The 23308-nt window shown below is 46.9% G+C and overlaps 3 protein-coding genes across 3 annotated transcripts; 2 read left to right on the forward strand and 1 right to left on the reverse strand.

The window, feature by feature from the left end:
* Positions 1 to 8435: 8435 nt before the first annotated feature.
* LOC120670883 (protein CREG1-like) lies at positions 8436 to 10913 on the forward strand. The gene is made up of 6 exons (XM_039951063.1): positions 8436 to 8642; positions 9284 to 9319; positions 9417 to 9618; positions 10298 to 10376; positions 10462 to 10579; positions 10703 to 10913. The coding sequence occupies exons 1-6, from the start codon at positions 8470 to 8472 to the stop codon at positions 10728 to 10730; spliced, it is 636 nt and encodes a 211-aa protein (XP_039806997.1). The 5' UTR covers positions 8436 to 8469; the 3' UTR covers positions 10731 to 10913.
* Positions 10914 to 11275: 362 nt separating this feature from the next.
* LOC120668778 (U-box domain-containing protein 39-like) lies at positions 11276 to 13202 on the reverse strand. The gene has a single exon (XM_039948575.1). It carries the CDS (start codon positions 13092 to 13094, stop codon positions 11532 to 11534), a length of 1563 nt encoding a protein of 520 aa, XP_039804509.1. The 5' UTR covers positions 13095 to 13202; the 3' UTR covers positions 11276 to 11531.
* Positions 13203 to 16968: 3766 nt separating this feature from the next.
* Positions 16969 to 22952, forward strand: LOC120669117 (putative DNA glycosylase At3g47830). The gene is made up of 6 exons (XM_039948926.1): positions 16969 to 16974; positions 17445 to 17753; positions 17882 to 18082; positions 20974 to 21030; positions 21127 to 21375; positions 22005 to 22952. The coding sequence occupies exons 1-5, from the start codon at positions 16969 to 16971 to the stop codon at positions 21367 to 21369; spliced, it is 816 nt and encodes a 271-aa protein (XP_039804860.1). The 3' UTR covers positions 21370 to 21375; positions 22005 to 22952.
* The last annotated feature ends 356 nt before the right edge of the window (positions 22953 to 23308 follow it).

Here is a 23308-nt window from a genome sequence, read left to right on the forward strand (position 1 = left end):
CAAAAGTCTCAAATATATCTTCACTCAAGCTGACCTAAATATGAGACAAAGACGGTGGCTAGAATTAATCAAGGATTATGATCTTGAGGTGCACTATCACCCAGGCAAGGCTAATGTTGTAGCAGATGCACTAAGTCGCAAAGCTCATTGCCATTGCCTATCCGTGGAATCCTATTCGGAAACCCTCTGTCATGAGATGAGGAAGCTCCAGTTGGAAATGATTCCCCAAGGCACATTAGATCACATCTCAGTTGAACCAACTCTTCATGATCAAATCATTATGGCCCAGTTACATGATAAAGGTGTGGGGATCATTAAACAAAAACTCTCTCAAGGAGAAAGGAAGTATAAGTGTTTTCGTCAGGACCATAACGGAGTCCTATGGTTTGAAAGTCGTTTAGTTGTTCCGAAAAATCATGATCTTCGGAAGCAAATTCTCGACGAGGCACATCTTTCCAAATTTTCTATTCACCCGGGCAGTACCAAGATGTATCAAGATCTTAGGCAAAATTTCTGGTGGACTAGGATGAAAAGGGAAATTGCTAAATATGTCTCGAAATGTGACACCTGCCAGAGAGTCAAAGCCAGCCACTTGAGAGTAGCCGGTTTGCTTCAACCTCTGCCTATCCCATCATGGAAATGGGAAGACATAAGTATGGACTTCATTGTTGGATTACCCAACACATCCCAGAAGCACGATTCCATTTGGGTTATCGTGGATAGACTAACCAAGACGGCACATTTCAATCCAGTACATACTACTTACATTGCCAAGAAGTATGCTGAGATCTATCTCGATCGCATTGTTTTCTTGCATGGGGTACCCAAGACAATCATTTTTTATCATGGGACACAGTTTGTTGCACGTTTTTGGGAACAGTTGCAAGCATCTCTGGGGACAAAATTAATTCGAAGCTCAGCTTATCACCCACAAACTGATGGACAAACTGAGAGGGTAAACCAAATCCTGGAGAACATGTTAAGAGCTTGTGTCATCCATTATGACAAGAGTTGGGACAAATGTCTAGCTCTAGCGGAGTTCTCATACAACAATAGTTACCAAGAGAGTTTGAAAATGGCACCATTTGAGGCCTTATATGGTCGACGGTGTCGTACCCCTTTAAGCTGGTCGCAAGTCGGAGAACGAGTGGTATTTGGGCCCGATCTCGTAACAGAGGCAGAAGAGAAGGTGAGGGTAATACAAGAGAATTTAAAGGCCGCCCAGTCTAGGTAAAAGAGTTATTTTGATAAAAGGAGAGACCCTTTGCAATTTGAAGTGGGTAATCATGTCTATCTTCGCGTCTCGCCAACCAAGGGTGTGCAGAGATTCGGAGTAAAGGGCAAATTAGCTCCCCGATATGTTGGCCCTTATGAAATCATTGAGATTTGTGGACCCGTAGCCTATAGACTACGACTTCCTCCTCGACTGGCAGCAGTACATGATGTTTTCCATGTTTCTCAACTCAAGAAATGTGTTCGGGTTCCCACCGAGATCATTGAACAAACAGAAATATTGGTAGAACCAGATCTCTCTTATGTCGAATACCCTATCAAGGTTCTTGATCAAAAGGAAAGGGTCACTCGAAGAAAAGCAGTTAGAATGTACAAGATTCAATGGAGTCACCATACCGAAGAGGAAGCTACCTGGGAAACTGAAAGCTACCTAAATCAAAATTTCCCCGGTTTTCTGAATTCAACTGGAGATACACCTCTTTCCTGCACTTAGCTTGCTTATCTGAATCTCGGGATGAGATTCTTTTAAGGGGGGGTAGGCTGTAACACCTCTGGTGTTTAGCGCTGTTTAAACATGCCATTAACATCAAATGACACTGTAAACCCTATTTTGGTGATTACTTAAAAGCCGAGTTCCGTTTAAATACACCAAAAAGTCAACTCTCGCACCTTTGCCCAAATGAACTTTTGCCAACATGACAGTTGTAGGGTTTGACAAGATAAACAACTTTCGTGTTCAAAGTTTTTCAAGTTACAACATGAAATTTTGAGAAAAACCCCGAAAAACAGTGGGTTCATTTAAACTTGATTCAAATTTTTAACTTTCAAATCGTTGCTCAAACGAAGTTTTGCCTGAAAGGAAAGTTGTAGGAAATTTAATTTTGAACAACTTTCGTGTTCAAACTTTTTAGAGTTTCAATTGAAAAATTCGAGTTTGAACCAAGTCAAACCGCTGACTTTTATTTCTCTCTCCACTCCCTTTCTCTCTCTCCTCTCTCTCTCTCCCTCGCTGACCCTCCCCTCTCTGCTCTGCGCGCGCGCAGGCACTTGAGCGCGCCGCCAGCGCGTGCCTCGCTGCGCCGCTGACCGCGGGCTCGCTGCGCTCGCCTGCCGCCGCGCTGCCTCGCCGCGCCGCTGACCCCTCCCTACCCCGCTCGAGTGCGCACGCGCCCGGACGCCGCTCGCTGCCGCCCGCCCGCACGGCACCCTCGCCACCAGAGCTCGCAGTGCCTGCCGCCGCTCCATTACTGCCCCGCCGCCCGGCCACGCCACCACGCTCCCGTCCCCGTCGTTGACCCCGCGCCACGCTCGAGTGCTCGCCTGCCCCCACTGTGCCATGCTCGAGTGCTGGCACTCCGCGACGACGGCGACGCGACGAGCCGCCGCCCGCGCCCGCCCTTAACTCCTCCCCTGCCGAGCTCCCCTCTGCAGCCCTCTCCTCCCCATTTTGCTTCGCCATCCCGCGTTCCCGCTCCTTTCCTCTCCCTTCCACCCCAAGCCCAGCCCCCACTCCGCTCCCCGCGCCCTGGAACGCAGCCGCCCACGCGGAGCCCCCACCTCCGGCCTCCCTCCGCCCCAACGGAGCCCGGGAACGGGATCCCCACCTCCCCTTGGTGCTCACCGGCCCCCTCCTCCGTCCGCTCCGACCACCGAAGCTCGCCGGGGCAGAGCCGCCGCCAGCGCCGCCCGCCGTGGAACCCCCTACTCCGCCCCTCCCCGACTCCAATCAACCCCCGAGCTAGCTTCCTCATGGCGCCGTGAAGCTCCCCGGCCTGCTCTTGCCCCTCCTCTCGCGCCGGAGTGCCGCCGTCGCAGCTCGCCACCGCCGCCAGCCGTGCTGCTACGCCGCCATCCCTGCTCCGGCCATCCCCGTCGACCACATCACCCACCCCTAGGTAGAGCTCGGTGAGCTCTCACCCCTGGACACCATCCCCGCCGCCGGCGAGCCTGTTCTTGGCTCCGGCCAAGGGCATATCTGTGAGCCCCCAAATTGTTCCAGGGGCCTAGATGCAAGTTTACATTTCCTTTTTCTTTTTGTTTTGAAAATCAGCAAACTTGTAAATTCGTTTTAAAATCGTAGAAAAATAATAAAAATTAAAACTCAACTGTTCTGAGTTCCTTGTGACTATATCTACTACTTTCGTGTCATGCACTTTTTCTTTTGCTCAATAGTTTTTACTTCAATTAAAATACAAAGAAAATGTACTTTATATTAGATCTCGAGTTACAAGCATGAGTTGTTAGCCATTTTTGGTCAGTGGGGTACGTGTTAGATGTGTAGTCTTGTGTAAAAGTTTCGTGTACAGTTGACATGCCTAACTATCAGTTTCTATAAATCTTGATGTATGCCTAGGAGGGATAGTTTTATTTATTCAAGTTGTTATGATATGTTTCATGGGTTAAAACTTTTACAGTACTGGTATGTTAGTTCCCAGAGTCTAAAGAAAAGTTTGAGAAATTTTAGTTAAGTCAATCTGGAACAAATGATTTTAGGTGAGGATAGATACTTTAAATCAGTAAAAATAGTTTCTGTACATGAAAAAATCTAATAATTTTTCTAGGGATTAAATTTGAGTATATAACCATTCTGGTAAACGATGAGGCTCTGTAACTTGCTATAACAGTCTGTAGAATTTAATTTTGATCCATGCAGATACACTTTGTACTATTTTTCATGCCCTGTACCAAGCTTGTTTGATTGTGAAAATTTTATGGAAAGCTCACCTTTAGGTAGGCAACACTCAGTTAAAATTTCGTTACCATAACTTGCATAGTTTGATCTGTAAAATTCATTTTTGTTTCTAGCAGTAGCTGTTGATTTTATTTTTTTCATGGTTAATAGGCTGCATGAAATGGGCTGAAATTTTCACAGTAGGAAAGTTACTCAGATATGTACCTTGCATAAAAATTTCAAACCCAGAATCTCTGTGTAACTTTAATTATGATAAGGACATGCTTAACCTAGTAATAAATGAGAAAAATCATTCTTTTGCTGCATAGGGAGAAAAAGGTAAAATCCACCCTAGTTACTTTGTGACGCCAGATATAACGATTATTACTCTATAAATGATTGCCCAAAATGATGTAACAGAATATTTGCAAATCATCTTAAGTTGCGTTGGATTACAACTCTATAGTGAAGAATTGAATAAATCGTTATCACTAAAGTAACTCATGCTTATGCATTTCGTATAGATTCGACTACTCTCCCCGACGGTACGTACGAGTTGGTGCCGGAGTCCGAGAGTGAGCAGTGTGAAGCTCAAGTGAATCTAACTGAAGTCACTGAAGACCTGAACCAGAGTTCAGAAGAGCCCAAGGCTAGCTCCACTCAGAAAGGCAAGCCCCGGAGCATGTTCTACCTATTTTATTTATGCAACTATTCATCTTCCTATTTATTTGTGCATTTAAGTTGTAGGAATTGTTTGGAACCTTAGTTGCATGATCCTAGGTACCTATGTTTGAACACTAGTATGTGTAGGTCGCTAGTTGGCTATGCTAATGATTCGGTAGAAGTCGAGTGATTTCCTGTCACTCGCGAGCTCATAGGAGTTGAATGCTTACTACACACTGCAATATAAGGTTTACGGGCGGGGTTGTTGTACTCGTGATACCCCGTTTGTTTAGCAAAAATGGATAAGGCCGCGGTGTGTGGTAGTGGTGGTTAAGCGTTTGAACGTACTAACCACATGCCGAGAATATGGTAATCGGTAAGCTTAAGTACCTGATGGAACCGGCCGTGGAACATACTCCCCACCGTCTGGTCTATGGTCACGCACGGGTGCAGGGCACCCTAGGGCGGTGGGCCTGTTCCATGCCCGGGGAAAAAAGGGGAAAAGTCGCATGGGTGATTGCATTCCCCATGCGTGTGTTTAGGTCTACCTGGCCAGGTTAACAAATTCGATTCGAATCGTCCGTCTCTCACGGATATTGAGACTGCTTAACCCTTTTGCCACATAGAGTAAGAAGTGGAACAATGATGATGAGAAATATGGTTGAATGATGAAAAATAATTGTTTTTCACCATGTATGTTTTAGGATAGATGCTAATGTAGAATGGTTAATCAAACTAGAACTTGAAAGCTAAGATCGGAAAATAAGGAATTACTCTTTATTGCTTTTCAGCAAAGACAAACCCCTCAAGCCAAAAGCCTTGCATGTCTAGTTAGAGGGCTAATTATATCCTAGTCGGGTAAGCCTTGCTGAGTATTAGTATACTCAGCCTTGCTTGTGGCTCAATTTTGTTTCAGGTGATACTTTTGAGGACATGATTGCTAGTTTGACTTGGCCGTGTGTTTTACCGCCTGGTTGGTCGGTGGAGTGGGATACGACTCCGGCCAACGATGTCAATGCCGAGTGATGTCATGTACGGGCTTCATCGTGACATCATGTATCGTCGTTTAGAACTCGTTTTATTTCCGCTGCAATGAACTCTGAACTGCTTTCTTTTCGAACTTCAAATACCTTTCGGAGATTTCGAAACTGGTTTGTAATAATTAAGTTAAGACTCTGTAATGTAATGTATCTGTGAAATGTTGTACTCTCTGGACTCACCTTCGTGTGGGTTGCATGTAAGCTTTGGGTTCGATCGACGCTCAGGTGGATTCTTCGGGACTTTACCCGACAGCACTGCCGAATTACTCCGTTTGAAGTGCGTGTTAGCCGGGATTATCTTTAAGATGGTGGTTAGCGCACTTGAGCCGGATTAATTAGGCGGTACTGCCACATGTGTCATCTTGCCTAACTCCACTATCGTGCAAACCACTCGACCGTTGTATGGGCAACGGCTTAGCATAAACCCCATTAGTTAGTCTGATAGCCATCACGAGAGCTGAGGGCAACGGGTGATCAAGGAGAAGGGATAAGCTCTGTGTGACTTATGCCCCGGTTAAACCTCGGATATAGGTCAATGGTCCCTTGGTGGATCCCGTGTTGGCTAGTCAGGTCTAGCTAAGGTGGGTAATGGCTATGTTGGGATCTACACCGACGCTAAGGTGATCGTGCTGTGGTACCCCGCTTGTGAGTAAAGTTGCACACCTCTGCAGAGCTAAAATCCATTCGAATAGCCATGCCCACGGTACTGGGCGACTTACGTTTGGTCACACAACTAGTGTTTCTTCTGGGAATGAATGGGTTGGCGTGAGTTGTTTTGGCAAAGTGTCTGGCAGCTGTGCCGTGTGGTACGGCGGATGAGGAGTCTGGTAGCAACTTAAAACTTGGATCATGTGTGGATCAACACTACGTGTTACTCGGTACAAGAAAATTTGCTTTGAAAATCCTTTTCTTACAAATAAATCCATGCATAAAAATTAGCTTTCCGCAAATTAAACCCTAGCCTTATCCTTGATTTACCATGTGCATTATATTCTGTTTATACCCCCTCCGTGGGTATGGTTGGACTTGCTGAGTACGTTTGTACTCACCCCTCACTTAATTTTTACAGAGGAAGATCCAGACTTCGTTCCCGAAGACATTGAGTAGGGGTTACGTTCTGCACCGAACTCTGCCTGTGGTGTTGGCCCTGTTCGAGATGCTTTCGCTGGCGCAGTACTCTGAGCCCGAGCTGGATCTCATGTGGGTCGTGCTCTGGTGTATTACCGTAGCCTTTTTACTCCTTGTTATCGTCTGCCTCGAGTGTCCACCTCCTCGGAGGTTTGTACGGTGATGTACCATCTGATGTAATAAATGTGTATTAGCCTCTTGGGACTGATATTTGTAACACATTTAAGTCTTCTCTTATGAGGGGACGCTTCACGGATTACTCAAATGATAGGATAAAGGAAGAGATAGATGCATTTTAATAATTACTAAAAATATTTTGGTATTGGAGATGGAATTGGTAATCTGATGGAGCATCTCACCAAAAAAATATTTTCAATATTAAAAGAGGGATGAGTAATTTGCTGGAGATACCAACCAACGGAGGAAACCCACTTATATGAGAGAATTTCAAACTCCAAATAACATATTAGTTGATTTGCACTTGGGAAAAGAAGTTGATATTTAATATTTTCCCTAATCCCTAATCAATTAAACATTTCCCGTTGTGGGTGCCGATTCCTCTTCCTCCGATCCTATCCACATCAGGGTTTTAAATCCCGATCGGGTTACCGGCCAAACCGAAACCGGTCCAAATTCAAATTTCAAATTTGAATTTAAAAAAATGAAAAAATCTCAAAAAATTTTTAAAAATACTTCAAGTTGCGACGAATCTAATGGTGTCAAATTTTTTCAAATATTCGTTCATTTAATATACTTTGCGAGCATTTGAAGTTAAACAAAAAAAACGTGCATACAAAAGTATACAAATACAATGTAAAACATGTTATACATTATATTAATATAAAAGTAGTATAAAAGAGGGTTGGAGGGTTCATTTAGGCTAAAACATGTCATACAAACATTCATTTAGTATAATTTGCGGGCATTTGAATTTAAACCAAAAAAAATTTGAATTTGGCCGGTTATCACTCAAACCGGACCGGTTACCGGTCGGCTAACCGGTGGAAACCGGTTGAACTGCCGTTTTTGGTTTGAAATTTGAATTTGGCCAATTTTTTTCGGTAACCGGTCAAACCGGTCCGGTTTACCGGAACCGGCGGGCGGTGGTTCGGTCCGAACTGTCGGTAAAAAAAAACCCTGATCCACATCCACAACAGAGGAAAAAACACCAAAACAAGAAGCCGAACAAGGCATCACCTAGCGGCTCACCAAGTCCCACCCAGGGTTAACGAAACCGGTGGGAACCGGTCCAATTTGACCGGTCAAATCGGTCCGGCCCGATTTTGGTTTGGGCCGGTATCAAACCGGCCTAAATTCAAAATTCAAATTTGAATTCAAAAAAATAAAAAATTCCCAAAAAATTTCTAAAAATACTTCAAGGTGCGACGAATGTAATGGTGTCAAATTTTCTCAAAAATTCGTTCATTTAGTATAGTTTGCGGACATTTGAAGTTAAACAAAAAAGAAAAGGAAAAAATGGGACGGCCCATTAAAGCCCACTTGGTAAATCCGTTAAACCGACCGGTAAACCAATCAAACCGGCCGGTAAACCGGTCCAAACCGATAGCACCGAGGCTTTTGAATTCAAATTTGAATCCAACCGATTTGGACCGGTTTCCGATCAAACCGGCCCGGTATACCGGAACCGGAGGCTGCTGGTTTGACCGGACTGGTCGGATTAAACCCTGGTCCCACCCGGGCACAATTCGGTGACAGTCAAACCAAGCAATCTCGATGCTTTCCCCTGCTCGCTTCGTGCTCGCCGCCGCTCTCCTCCTCGTCCTCCGGCTGCTGGCGCCGGCTCCGGTCTCAGCCGCCCGCCCAATCGTCGCCGACAAGCCTGCCCCCTCCGAGGCCACCGCCACTGCGAGGTGGCTCGCCGCACAGAACACGTGGGGTGTCCTCAGGTCCCATCCAGTTCCGCCCAAACCCGCCTTCTCTTATTTTACCGCTACGATTTGGTGCCGTAGCTAGTTCCTTAGCAACAGCTGTTCTTCTTGAGGTAGCAGCATGTGATGTTTTGGTCGGATGGGAAGTTGGGACTTGGGAGCTGCAATTGATTAGATAGGAAATTTGTTGCTTTGAAGTCAGAATTCCTAGCTAGTGCCAGCAAGGGCTGAGAATACGTACTGATTGCTCGGAACCATGTTATTGCTTGCTTTGGAGTTTGGAGTCCTAGTTCAGACGTCGAAAGTTTAAAGATTGATTTGACAGTCAAGTGACACGATTTGCCCTTAAAGATGAAGATTTTGAGTAAATCACTAGCCGGATATGTAAATTAGATTTTGAGTAAATCACTAGCCCGATATGTAAATTAGATTTTGAGTAAATCACTAGCCCGATATGTAAATTGGCTAAAGACAGCTCACAATTAGCATATTCGTAGGGCGTCACATAACTAATGTCAGAATATTAGTCAAATTTTACCTCCCGTTGTAGAACTGTAATTTTATAGATTTGCTCAAATCCGTTTATTGCTCAGAGATCATTGTAGATCAATAGCCTATTTGGTTGGTCATTCACTAATACCTGCTCATATCTTTCGCAGCACAATATCAAGTGATCTAAACGGGGCTCCATTTGGGTATTCATTCTTGTCTCAGTACTGCAAAGTGCAAACTGCCAACATATATACTCTCTTCTGGTTGGTTAACTTGATACTTGCCTTCTTGAACATACAGCAATGTAGTTTCATATAGTGATGGGCTACCGGGTGAGGGTCATGGAATTCCATACTTCTACCTGACAACTCTGGATCCCACTGCAAGGGATGCACTGGAGGATGAAAGGACCTCCTTCACCCTGAGCGAGTTCCCTCTTGGGACATGTGGGAAGATTGATCCTGAAAACCCCACTTGTTCAAAACTTACTCTTACTGGAAAGGTACTAACAACTTACGCCATGATATTTTGCTTGTAGAATATTTTGCTTGGTGTCGGTGGAGAGATAACTCGAAATGCTCTATTTCTGATTTTTCTAACTTTGAATTTTTGCAACTAAAGTTTCTGTGGGATAAATACTTACTGACAGGATTGAAAATGCATTGCCGTAGCATTTGGCCCGTTATATCATTTGGTTATAAGCTGAGACTTGTAGAGGCTTGTGTCAGTGTTCCCAATATTAAATGTTTGTATGGGATCATGATATTACTAAGAAAAAGAGCAGGGGTACTTTCCCAAAAAAGGAAGGTGAAATTAAATACATTAGAAGTCGCAAGCTCTTATATTGGTGGAACTTGATGTTTCCGATTTCCATAATTTTACAAACAAAAAGGTTCTGTGTTACTCTCTGAGTCTCTGTAAATTATTTTTTTTGTTTAGTCTTCCAAGCTATCCCTGAAACTGTCTCTTAGGATGCGGACTAAAGGAGCAATAAATTATCATAAGTTCATAGCATGGATTTATCGAATTAGCAATCAGCAGAGGAGCAAGCAAGACTGCAAGACCTTCTTTTAATACCCTTCCATAATGAGCATTGACACTTTAAGTATGTGTTAGAAGCCACTATGTTATACCTGTTTTAAAAGGTAAAATCATGATATGAAGTTTACTGTCTTCTGCAGTTGAAGTTGGTTGACCTGCAGTCATCTGAAGCAGATTTGGCCAAGTCAGCACTTTTCACCAAACATCCTGAAATGAAAGGTAGGTCCATACTTGAATCATGCAGTATGCAGAGAGGTTATTGATTCGATCTCTTGTCTCAATTTCCATATGTTTTGTTTGGTAGATTGGCCAAAGAACCATCATTTCAAGATCTTCAAATTGGAAATCGAAAACATATTTTTGATTGATTGGTTTGGGGGTCCTAAACCTATATCCCCCTCCCAGTACCTTGAATTCGGAAGGTGAGCATGCAAGACCCTTAAAAAAATCTGCGCTTATACTTTGTATCTGCTCTAATACAAGTCAATTCGTAGTTCTGCATTGCTGCAGAACCATTTTATTTAACATATACTCGATCTATGCAGGAATCAGCAATCAGTGATGTCCTCATAAACAAAGAATGCTTCACGGATCAGTATCTGGTTTGTGTATGCTCTTAAAGATGAAATGCATACCGTACATAATGTAAATTGTAAAGACATCTCTGTGGACCGAATAAACTTATAGTATTGTTGTCCACCACGTCTTCGTGAGCAATTGCTTGGGAGAAAAAAGAAACTATTTTTTCGTGCAGTATGCATTCTTGCTATGCATCCTACAATTTCCAAGATTTGACTGATCAAACTGGGCATTGGACACCTAGCCAGGATGAGTCTTTCCCGGGGTCATAATATGCTGATGAAACTCACTTGAAAGTTATTTAAAACTCTTGGAGATGCTGAAAAACCTCTATGAAACTTTTTGTCTGAAACTTGCTCGAAACTGTTATCTGTGAAGACCATTGCCAATGTGAAGTGTTCTGTGAAGATAATGTTTGTTCTTGGACATTGTTGGCTCCTTCAGAACACCTGTGACTGTGAGCCACACGATGTAGTGGGGGCAGCCTTGTTCCTGCTTGAATCGTGTTCCAAATAGGGCTTAAATTTTCATAAGGCCAGTTTGACATTAGTGTCACAGAACCATAATATAATCTTTTCTCTAATCTCAGTTACATCTTTTCATAATTCAGACCCAAAGAATTGGACAATCCAATAAAATTTTAAGGCAAACAAAAGAATCAACCTTACAGTTTATACAACACAAGGACCATGCAATATTTTTTCTGCAATGGTAGCCAAATACAGTTCCCCCAAAGAGGCAAAGACTTCACGAAGCAAGAAGACGGCGTGCCCCAGAACCGAGGACTTTGACTTTTCAGAACTGGGTCGTGTTTGACCCGGACGGCCCGGCGGCGTAAGTGCTCCGGTGCGGCGGCCGGCGGATGGACACGAGCCCCTCCGACACGACGCTCCCGTCGTCCCACTGCCGTCCGAGCAGCCTGGTGGCCGTGACCGGGGCGTCGTCGTCCTCCCCTCGCATGGCCCGCAGCGTGCGCCTCGCCATGTCCCGCCCCACGCTGCCGTCGCCCTCGGCCACCGGCTGCAGCGCCGCCTCGACGCCCGCCGCGCGCGCGAGCCCCCGGAACCTCATGCTGCCCCGGCTCATCCCGTACAGCGTTGATATGCAGTACTCCTCCTCCGCGCTCCCCGGCGCGGCGGAGCCGTTGAGCATCAGCCTGACGACCGCGGCCACCGCGCCGCCGTCCATCAGGGCGGCGCGCCCGTCGGGGCAGCCGGCCAGGTTCGCCAGGATCATGACAGCCAATCTCCGCAGCGCGGCGGCGTCGGCCTCGCTGCTGCGGTCCCGCGCCTCCGCGGCCGCGAGGAGCGTCCGCACGGCCCCCGGCGCGCGAGCGATCTTGGACCGGTTCATCCCGGAGAGGGAGACGTGGTACAGCGCCATCCCGGCCTCGCGCCGCGCGCGGTAGCCCGCGGCGCCGGCGAACAGCTCCAGCAGCGGCGGGATCGCGCCCAGCACGCCGATGGCGGCGCGGTTCTCGTCCTCCACGGCGAGGCTGTACATGGCGCCCGCAGCGTGGTCGCGCGCCTCCGGGTGGCCGCCGCGGAGCACGTCCACGAGCGGCGGCACCGCCCCGGACCGCACGATCCGCACCTTGTTCTCGGGCTCCAGCGACAGGTTGACCACCGCCGCCGCGGCGTTGACCTGGACGCCGGCGTCGGCCGAGAGCAGCATCGGGCGCAGCGCCGCGAGGAGGCGCGGCGTGCAGAGCTGCCTCCTTCCCTCCTTGTTCTCCCGCGTCGCCTGCCGCAGCGACGCCAACGCCGACGCCTGCTCCGCGGGAGTGGCGCCCTCCGCCCCGAGCACGGCCATGACCTCCCCCTCCAGAGCGTCACCCCTCTGCTTGGAGCTGGGCTCCTGCAGCACGAAGCCGTCGACGCTCTGCCTCCTAACCCGTACAGAGGCGGCGGCCTGTGGCCGCTGCAACTTCGCGCTCTGGTCCTCGCGCTGAGGCGGCATGAGGCGGCGGACGATGTCGTGGGCGGTGGCCGGCGGCAGCGGGGCCGGGTGCGGCAGCCCGAGGCGGTCGCACCAGTTGAGGATGGCGGTGCGGAGCGCGACGTTGGGGATGAGCACGAGCGGGGCCGACGAGGAGACGGACACGGCGAGGTCGGTGGCGACGGCGGGCGGGGAGAAGGCGAGCGCGGCGCAGGCCTGGATGCAGGCGCGCTCGAAGGTCTGGCCCGGCGGCACGACGACCGGGTCCGCCATCAGCGAGCCCGAGATCGGGCACAGGAACTCCTCCGGCGGGTCGGCCGTGAACGACGACGGCGGGGAGGGGAACGGCGGCGTGGAAGGGACCTCCGCCGCCGTGTACGGCGGCGGCGCCCACCAGGGCCGGCCGGTGCCCGTCGCCATGGGGTCGGGTGAAGTCGTCGAGAGCGCCTCACCTGTCGCTGCTGCGTGATCTGGGCAGTTGCTCGAGTCGTGGGGGCTTTTTGTCCGAGTCGTCACTCGCCATCGCTACGCGCTACTGGCAGGCGGTTCAACATCCCCATGCGATGCGATCAAGTAAAATGGAAGTTACGAAAAAGAAAAGAAAAAAGAACAAATAAAAATCTCAATCAATTTTTTTGTCCACGGAATCTTAAGTACTAAATAAAGTCTATTTACAAATTTTTTTGCAAAGATGGATTGTAAATCGCGAGACTAATCTAATGAATTTAATTAATATATGATTAATCTATAGTTAGCGGATGGTTACTGTAGCATCACTGTTGCAAATTATGGATTAAGTAGGCTCATTAGATTCGTCCCGCGATTTACAGCTCATGCGTGCAAAAAGTTTTATAAATAGACTTCATTTAGTACTCCATACATATATCTAAACATTCGATTAGATGTTTTTTTGTGTGTAAAAATTTAAAATCTAAACAGAACCTTACAGTTTGAGGCACATCCAGCCATCGAGGACCTGGCACTGCGTTTAGCGGTAGACTGGCAGTTCATGATTGCGATCGGTTTCTATTTCCCACTTACTTGTGGGCCCGTGCGACGGCGATGCCTAAAGTCATTAATCTAGAATTGCCACTGAATTGGCTGTGTTAAGATTCCAAAACTTTAAAAAAAGTGTCTCATTAAATATTTAGATACATGTATGAAGTATTAAATAAAATATATTTACAAAAAAAATTGTACGGATGAGTTATAAATCGCGAGATGAGTTGTAGCTTTTATATTATACTTAGATGCTAAAAATAGTTGTACTTAGTTTTGTGAAATTATTGATTCTTTAGTTTTTTCACTGCAAAACTAAAATAGTTATTAAAAGCAACATATAGGATGTACATATCAAAATGGTTGTTTGTTTTTTGAAAATTTGCCATTCCTACGGTCGCACAGGTGATGAATTCATGCATCGCCATGGAATTCCATCCATCGGCAAAACCGGACCACGGCTGTGTCTCTCAACGTGTATATATAATCTAGGATGCAAATTCTGTGATTTGACTTTGATTTGAGAAACGCGTCGCTTCGCTTTTCATAACTGGAAAGCTCGATTATTCGATGTACCCACTTGGCTGTGGACATCCCAAACCCTGACAGTTTGCTTCCAGACCTTAAAACTAATGTATCTTAAGCATAAGCAGGGCAAAAAGTGCATGCATGAGGGGGTCGTTGTCAATTGTTGTCGACTCATCGCCACCGAATTTGCTGGACACTTGCAGGCAGCTCGTGGCATGCAAGGCACGTCCAGCCCATGGAGAGAAGCATGAAAGCATCTATATATATAATGATGATGTCAAAACAGGTCAAACAAATTCCATTAGATTTCAGACGAGCTTTTCCTTTTCTCCATCTCTTTTTGGCCGTAGATCACTGGGACGGATCAAATGTTCTACTATTTTTTTCAGAAACAAAAATAAAGTATGCTTAAATTTTATTTAGCCAAACTTTCCAGGCACGAAACAGATGGTCCAGGGCATGCCACGGTTTGCCAGGACAAATTAACAAAGCAAGCTAGGCCAAGATTTCAGGCAAGCAAAGCACCCGCTGGAATGGAATCTGCTTTCAGGCCGGGTATGCATAATCTTTTTTTTAGTAGGAATACCTGTATTAATAGTTAAGGAAAACGTACAGATACAGGTAGACCGTACAAGGATACGGAGTAGAGCTGACCATCCCAGATTGCACAGAGGTCCACAAGAAAACAAAAAGTACATCCAGGTCCCCGGACCCCTTTGCAGGCCGAACTCGCCGGAGATCCCCGCCGCGGAGGATTGCCGGCTCCGGCCGCCGCACCACACCAGATCGGAGAGTGCTCCATCGCATGAACGCTTTGAAGAAGCCGCAGTGGACACTCGTCCCAAAGAACAAGATGAGGCCGTCGCCGAGACGCCCATCGGCCGGGGCCACGCCCCGAGCACCCTGGATCTTGGAACAGAGCTTGCTGTCGACGACGACCGCCGCCGCAGGAACCTCGAGCCCGAACCAACCACCAATCTTCCACGAACCTAGCAGCCACCTCCGCACCTCGGAAGCAGAAAGCCGACGACCCCGCCATCCCGCGAAGGCAACGAGCCACCGTCGACGAACTCCTGTACAAAGACTCCACGTAGGGAGACCTACCTCCACGGGCTCGCCGTCGGTACCGGAGTGGAGCACCAACGGGCGCGAGGAAGAATCTAAGAGGACTTATTCCATGTCGCCGCCGCCGCCGTCGCCTCGTCGACTGGAAACCAGACCTAGAACCCCTAGGACTAAACCTAGACCCTACCCCGCCAGCCAGCAGGAGACAAGTGGTCTCCGCCACCTCACGACGGCCGGCAGGCCATCGGAGGCGCCGTCCCCGGCGGCGGCCGAATCGCCTTTTTTTCCTTTTGCAACTGTAGCAGGAGAGGCTTCGAGAGGATTGGAGTGCATAACCTTTTTGGAAGGCAAGGAAAGTGGAATCCCCAGCCTGCACACAGTGTGAAATGAGGATGGTTATCTCAATGCTAGCGCGCTCCAGGCAGCAGGTCCGTTCCGATTGTAAGCAAACCTTGAGCCAATAGCTTCTTTTTTTTTTTGATAGGTTGAGCCAATAGCTAGTTGGATGCATGCTTTGCTCATCAGTCTTTCACACTGTGGCAGTGTCATCTTTTCATGATAACTTCACTTGCAATGGAGGCACAGCGATGGCTAAGACTTGCTACCAGCTGCAGTAGGGTTAGAGCTAGCTAGGTTAGATTCTTGAACACAGCTAGGAATGAGCTGCGGCATGATTGGATTGGAGCTGAAAAGAGTAGTATTCTGAAGAGATCCGAACGGCTGCTGTTGGAAACCTTCAGCAGCGGCATATGCCCTGTTCAGCAGTGACCTCACCGGCGAACGGCTGCTGTTGTCAGGGGTGGATCCAGTCACATGGCGCCTATCGATCGATCAGCCTTTGTCTGATGAGCAAGAATTAGAGAATGCGCTGTCTGATCGTACAACGGATTAGCACAAATAAACAACTGCTTTGTGGCGTACACATCGTGCAGGCGGATTTGTTTACTTAATTTGGATCGTACATCGATTGCAGTTGACAAGAGAGTGTTGCTGGTTCTGCTAATATATTAGTATTGATAACGTCATCGAATCGGTACTAGGGCTGCCTTAATTAATTACTTGGCGCGTGCATGAAAAATAGATATTTGAATATTTCTGATCCGACGTGTCGTCGTGCCGAGATGGATCTATCTATGCCTGAATTGGCGAGCGGTTTCTGAATTCCAATGAGCGAGCGGTTTCTGAATGCTGGGGCTGTGCTCTGAATAGAATTGTAGTGCAAGCAGAACAATGACATATTTGTTTGTTACAAAATGTTGCATAAACAAGTACGCAAGGATGTGAAGCTTACCCAAAATTTCTTCAGGCTCCCAATGCTAGGTAATGTGGGGTAGCTAGGGAGTAGGGACATCGTCATTGGCCACCCACTTCTCTGCAGTTTGACAGCAAAACGTTCAGTTGAGACTTCCGTTCCATCTCCTACTGTCTGGCAGTTGTATCCAACTGTAGCAAAGTGCATATCTTATACATCCTTGTGGCCAAAGTCAAGAATCAGGAAGCTAAAGCTCATTTTCATAATTAACAGCCTGTGCACATACACATTAATAGTAGTGGTGGTCAGATGGGTTGTTTCTCCAGGTAACTCTTCAGCGCATACGGTTGTTCAGAGCGCGGTTAAACATAAGTAGCTTTGTATTGTACGCGCACTGAACATCTCCTGTTCCTCGTCGAATGAAGAACCCAGAGCCCAAATACTTGTCCCATGGAAGTAATATTATTATATGTGCAGAGAAAATTCAGGAGATAACAAGGATGGCAAATGCAACTTTCACATCCATTTCCCTTTTCGTTTTCTAGATGAGAAAAGGGAGGATTTTATCGAGCAGTGCAAAAAGGCATCATCATCATCATCACGTGCAATGTGGTCAGCTCCGAGGTTGATTTTTTTTTTTTGAGAGAGAGAGAGGTTGTGGGGAAGGCCGGTGGGGCAAATGGTGCATTAGGCCTGAAAGTCGACAGCCTTTTCTCCTTCGGCCCAAAACGTTCCCCCAAGAAGGCCTGAACGGCCCATAACACATCGCAAGGTCCAGGGCTCACTTCACCCACAGGCTCAAACGAAAACCCGGCCCAGCCCACTCCCACACCCACTAGGCCACTACTCCACCCGACTCGGCGGCGCCGGCGACCGCCGCAGCAACCGCTCTTTTCGTTTTCCCACGATGCCCCGGCCCCCGGAAGCCCAAGCGGAAGGCTCCGGCCTCGCCGGCGGCGCGCGAAGCCTCGCCGGAACCCTACCCTACCCACGCCTCCCCCTCCCCGGCGCAATGCCTCGCCGTCCGCGACGCGCTGCTCGGGTTCCACGGCTTCCCCGAGGAGTTCGCGCCCTTCCGCCGCCTCCGCCTTGGTGGCAGCGGTGACTCTCCGCCGCCTCTGCCCCCCACCGTCCTCGACGGGCTCGTCACCACCCTCCTCTCCCAGAACACCACCGAGGCCATCTCCCGCCGCGCCTTCGCCTCCCTCAAGGCCGCATTCCCCTCTTGGGACCAGGTGCGTGTTACTGCTTACTAGCTGCCACCTGCCAGTTGACAGCTGCCCATCACTAGCCCACCTTCGTGAAGGTTCTACATCCTCCGGAGACTGAATATCTCTTTCATCCTTCCCGATTTGTTCTGGAGGTGGTGGACGAGGAGGGGACGAGGCTGGAGGACGCCATCCGGTGCGGCGGGCTGGCGGCAACGAAGGCGGCGAGGATACGGGCGATGCTGAGGGGCGTGAGGGAGCGGAGGGGCAAGATTTGCCTCGAGTACCTGCGGGAACTGTCGGTGGATGAGGTGAAGAGGGAGCTATCGCAGTTCAAAGGGATTGGGCCAAAGACCGTGAGTCTGACATATTTCTTGCTCTTTTCAGTTTTCAGTAAACTGATTTTGCTGTTCAAAGGGATGGTGCGTGTCATGGGTGAAGCAAGACATTGCTTTCGATTTGTTGTAAAGGGGGACTGGTGAGAGTTGCTGAACCTCCAACTTTGAGCGCGAGTTGTTAGCCAACGAGTAATGAGAGGCACGAGATGGCAAACTGAAGGGCGATGCAGGGCTTTTCTCTGGGCATTTAACTTCAATTATGTGCTTTTCTGTTGTGAAGATCGCGAATGCAGATAAAAGGAGTAGGTCCGATGCCATAAATTTCCTAAAATATGTATATAATATAAAAGCAAATACCCATTATTTTTTATGGGAAAGGTCTATTTTACTACCAGAACAATCCATTTTGTCCATTTGACTCCTCAGAAAATCTTGGACTCAGTTTACCCCCCTAAGCAATTTCAATTGGTCCTGTGCTCATCTGCCCCTAGTGAGACTTAGTTTTTCCGCGTAGTGAGGCACTGAGGTGATAAAGGGCACTGCACAGTATCCAGTGTTATGAAAACCTTTAAGAATTTTCATTATTATTTTTCATGCAATTTTGTATCTCTACTCTCTATGGTTAATATAGTATCAGATGCTCCTAATCATGCAAAAAATCTTAATGTATTTTTCTGCAAATGTGCAAAAGGATTAGCAAATAGCAAGTCTCCAATCTTTAAAGGAGCTCTGTGCCTTTATGGAAGCGATATCCAATACATGTATTGTTTGAACTCAAATATTGATGTAGTTGGTGGTAGCCACTGATAATCAATTTCATCTTGCAATGAATGGCGAGCAGAAACAGGTGACCGGAAGCTTTTTGCTGATACTGTATACCTTGTCCTAAGCTGGTGGAGTTATTTGTGTTTGTGTTTGGACTTTGTGCTCTGCACAGGAACTCAAACAGTTCACAACAATGAAACGATTTTCTACATATAATGTTTTGCATCATTAGATTTGATGTAAAATGTGACCTGATGACATGTTACTGATGTTTTAAATATAGTGGTTAGCTGGTGAGTGATGAGAGACATGAGATGATGATGGAGCTCATGGAAGGGCAATGCAGGATGTTCCATTTGTCCTTTCTTTTTCATATTCTTTCAGCCTATTTAGCTTGAACTACATGTTTTCAGCGAAACTTGAAGGCTACAAATGCACATAAAAGCAATAATTTTGATGATATGGTGCTAAAAGAGTAAAAACTCAGGACAGTAGATTCCAGCTTCTTGTGATTGAAATATTTGCTGTTTAAAAATAGTATCTTATTTGAGAAAAGGGAAAGTAGTCTTGCACCTTATAGAAGCAATTTATGTTAGATTGGTTAAACACTTGGACAACTACTGATGTGGCTGGTGGTTGCCACCAACAACCAATTTTGTCTTGCAATGAATGTCTAACAAAAACAAGTGGCTGAGTTTGCGGCTGATGATGTGTATTCAAGGTTCAGAGTACAGTGCTACTTTAAACTTTTTGTTCTTAATTAACGCTAGTTAGTTTCCCGTGTTGTCAGTGTCAGCGTTTAAGAGTTTATAGCCCCATGATGAATGAAACTCAAACATACTTGTTGAAAATAATGAAAGCAATGTTTTACTTATATATTTCTGTGATAGACAATCTTCTTGTGATGTGCCATGAGCTGGTTAATGCATTCTTTTTAGTTGGATGATTTCCTTCCTGTCATGGTAGGCTGCTGGAGTAGGCAAGCACATATTGATGCATTTTCTAATTGTCGCGGGATTTCTAGGGTACCCACAGCCGGGTGGCGGAACGCACCCGCCTATTCCCAGAGAGGGAGTACTCGGGAAGGTACTAGGCGATTGGGCTAATCTAGCTCTGAGACAAGCACACAAGAACACACGATCTAGAGTGGTTCGGGCCGCCGGAGCGTAATACCCTACATCCACTGGGAGATGTATTGATCTTGGTTGTGTATGAATCTATCCTCTGCCGGGTCTTGGCTTTCACCCAGCCTGAGTTTTTCTTCTAGTGGGCGCCCCTTTTATAGACCAAGGGGTGCGGATACATAGGACGTTGGGGCCCCGACAAGTGGGCCCAACGTAACTGCGCAGCATACTGCGCAGAGTACTTAAATGGCTACAGTGGTTACGAATCTTTCCTCCGATATGCTTCCATGCCCTGCTGACCCTCTGACGAAGGGAGGTCTTCTCTTGTCCCGTCAGCAAGGCGCCCGTTGGGGGAACGTAGCTTGCGGCGTGACCTGTTGAGGCTATTATGTAGGCGTCATAATGGGTGAAGCCGAGCCGTCGTATCCATCTGTTATGGCAGACTGACAGGCGCGGCGTGGGCGGCGCCAGCAGCTCCACTATGCATCTTGGTAATACGCGATCAATAGTGCCCCCTGGTCAAAGAATCGCCTCGGCTTCTGCTACTTTAATGCGGACGTCCTCCTACCGCAATGAATACAGTGGTAGGTGAACCTTAATATGGAGACCAAGCGGCTTTATATGCGTATCTGCGCTTGTAGACACGTGGCGGCTCCGGACCACCCCGAGGCGGGGCGTCGATTCCTTCCCTTGGCGAGGAGTCCGGTTACTATATAGGGGGTCCGAGACCCCATGGGGGGTCCGGGATTCCGCGGGGATCCGGACTTCCATGGGAGGTCCGGAGCCTCCGGCTGTTCGGGCTGAGCGCCAGCCTCTTCGGGAACACGTGGTGCTCCCGGACCTTTCCCAACCAGGGGACGGGTCCGGGACCGTTGTCGGGTGAACAGGGCTTCCGGACCGCAGGGGTCCGGCTGCTGGACGTAGTTAAGGATAACTACAAAACTCTTCTCGCCTAGATACAGCAAGAGGGGGTACCTCAGTCCTGGGGTACCGACACTAATATATCTATCGTATGGGCAGGTGGCATGCGTGCTGATGTTCTATCTTCAGAAAGATGATTTTCCAGTAGATACTCATGTATGTGAAATATTCAGTTGTCAGTTATCATTGTCATATATAGTCTAGATCAGTTCAGTGTGTATCATGTAACAGAAAATATATTTCTGCAAACAGGTACTTCGCATTACAAAGGCTATGGGTTGGGTTCCAGTAACAGCTAGCAGGGAGAAGGCATACATTCATCTAAATAGTAAGATCCCAGATGATCTGAAATTTGATCTGAATTGTCTTATTGTAACTCATGGGAAGCTTTGCCAAACATGTGCCAAAAAGATGGGAGGTGAGAAAAGCAAGGTTCCCAATGCTGCCTGTCCACTAGCAAGTTACTATCGTGTTGGTGAAAAGCTTCAGCAGTAGTTTGAGGTTTGTGACTAACTAACAAAATTACTCCCTTTATGAAACACTTCGTGAAATTTCATATCTCAAGTGGATATTCTCTGTTACTGTTAACTCTTGTCTGATCACCCATTTTGATATAAGTTACTCTGCTTAATGAGTTATTATTTACTTATTTTCTTTACAAAACTGAACAAATGCTGACTGTTCTACATTGACATGTCGTAAATGTAGCAGTTCTGCTGCATGCCTGCACTTATAGAAGTGGCTAATATAGGCATGAATTTTGTATCAAAGTGTTTGCTTCATACTTTTTTATTGTTCTGCAAAGGAAATGATAAAAATAGTTCTTGCTTAAAAAATTGCGCTTCCAGTTTTGCAACTTAAAAGGAGTTGAGAAGTAGCTGCGCTTTTGACTGTGTTGATTTTATCTGCAGCCTCAATCCTCTCTGTCTATTTTTCTTTTCTTTCCTTTTTCCTTTGTGGGAACTTCTGTCTAGTTGTTGGTGCTTGGACCTTATGGTCCATTTTTCTTTATTGGGGGCAGTGTAGAAGGAAAATCATGTGTCCCATGCTATGACAATATGAAAGTTTATACCTAACTGTTGCATGATATTCTATTGAACCATTTCCTGGCATGTTCTTTTCCTCTGTAGGCATCATTAATGGCTGTTGTTGCTTTGATAATAGGTTGCAAAACCTTCCAACAGTGCTAGCAGCACAAGGATTTTGCGAAGCTGAGGTTCAATGAAAAGCAGAATGGATAGTTTCATCCTGATGTTTCAGGTTATGCCATTGGAGCTTCCAGCTCTATGGTATTGGGCTATATCCCTACATGCAAACTCATTGCTTCCAACTAAGAAATTCCAACGAGAAGCAGAAGAATGGAGAATTGGAGATTATCTACTTATCAAAACATACAACCGACTAGAGAAGTTCCAACCGAAAGATATCATGCTGGTTACACTGTGAAGAAAATGGCGAACAGTGTAGACCCAACCTATTGTATGCACATGGTCCCTCCCAACTTTCTAATGCACGCGGTCTCTCATGCCTGATGGGGTGGCTTGTGATTTTCAGAGCAGGCATTCGCTGACACTGTCCAAAAGGTTCTGCTGTGTTTTGATGGTGGCTTGAAGAGTTGAAGCGGATGACTACACTTGGGTTCAATTGTGGAAACTTGGGAGCTTTGGATGGACAAGCTGTGGATCATTGATGGACATTTCGTACTTCATACTTTGAATTGAAGCAGAGCAATGCCCCATACCATGCTGTCATGTGATCTGATTGGCTGGCCGGCTTGCTTCATGCTCACATGAAGTTTAACTACCGGCATCACCGGCTGCAGGTTGCAGCTAGAAGTTTTGTTGTCTGTAATGTAATGCACTTTCACAGGTTAAATCCTGGAGCCTTGTGTTGCTGGGAACATCTGGTGTGAAAGTCTCAACGCTTTTTGACCTCTCTCCAAGAAGTAACCGCCACTTTTGTATTTTGGAGTGGATCTTTAGCCACTCATGAATCACGATCCACTGCTATCATCTTTGCTTCCAGTGTTGAACATAGCATCAACTGAAGAAAGTGCTGCCAGATCACTTCTGAAATTATTCTTTAATGGTAGTTGCAGTTCTGCTGCTTCAGAATGTCTGAGAAAATAAAACTAATGGAGACAAGGTGCTTTGTGTTGTCTTTTCTTCTCATTTTCTTTTGTAAGAGTCTTTTCTTTTTGTTTGGTCCTGTCTGTTTCCCAAGAATCCCCAAATGCAGGTCAGGTGCAGCGCAGCCGTGCAAGTGCAGACAACGGCAAGTGATATGATACGATAAACAAAAGAGCTGGAAGCTCCTGATTGCTTACAAAATTACACTACACGTAATAAACAAAAAGATCATATGGTGCTCCAGTAGTGTGCAACCGCAGGTGTAGGGACAGCCACTGCCAGTGGGGCCCACCAGCTAAATCCAA

The sequence above is a fragment of the Panicum virgatum genome, chromosome 4N, assembly GCF_016808335.1.
Source record: "Panicum virgatum strain AP13 chromosome 4N, P.virgatum_v5, whole genome shotgun sequence".
Classification (NCBI taxonomy): Eukaryota; Viridiplantae; Streptophyta; class Magnoliopsida; order Poales; family Poaceae; genus Panicum; species Panicum virgatum.

Excerpts from the sequence above, each read along its gene's own strand:
- LOC120670883 (XM_039951063.1), top strand. The coding sequence starts at position 8,470 with ATGCTTTCCCCTGCTCGCTTCGTGCTCGCCGCCGCTCTCCTCCTCGTC. Across the intron at positions 8,643-9,283 it reads AACACGTGGGGTGTCCTCAG|CACAATATCAAGTGATCTAA; the intron begins GTCCCATCCAGT and ends TATCTTTCGCAG. Across the intron at positions 10,377-10,461 it reads CAAACATCCTGAAATGAAAG|ATTGGCCAAAGAACCATCAT; the intron begins GTAGGTCCATAC and ends TTTGTTTGGTAG.
- LOC120668778 (XM_039948575.1), bottom strand. The coding sequence starts at position 13,094 with ATGGCGACGGGCACCGGCCGGCCCTGGTGGGCGCCGCCGCCGTACACG.
- LOC120669117 (XM_039948926.1), top strand. Across the intron at positions 17,754-17,881 it reads CATTCCCCTCTTGGGACCAG|GTGGTGGACGAGGAGGGGAC; the intron begins GTGCGTGTTACT and ends TTTGTTCTGGAG. Across the intron at positions 21,031-21,126 it reads ATTTTCCAGTAGATACTCAT|GTACTTCGCATTACAAAGGC; the intron begins GTATGTGAAATA and ends TTCTGCAAACAG.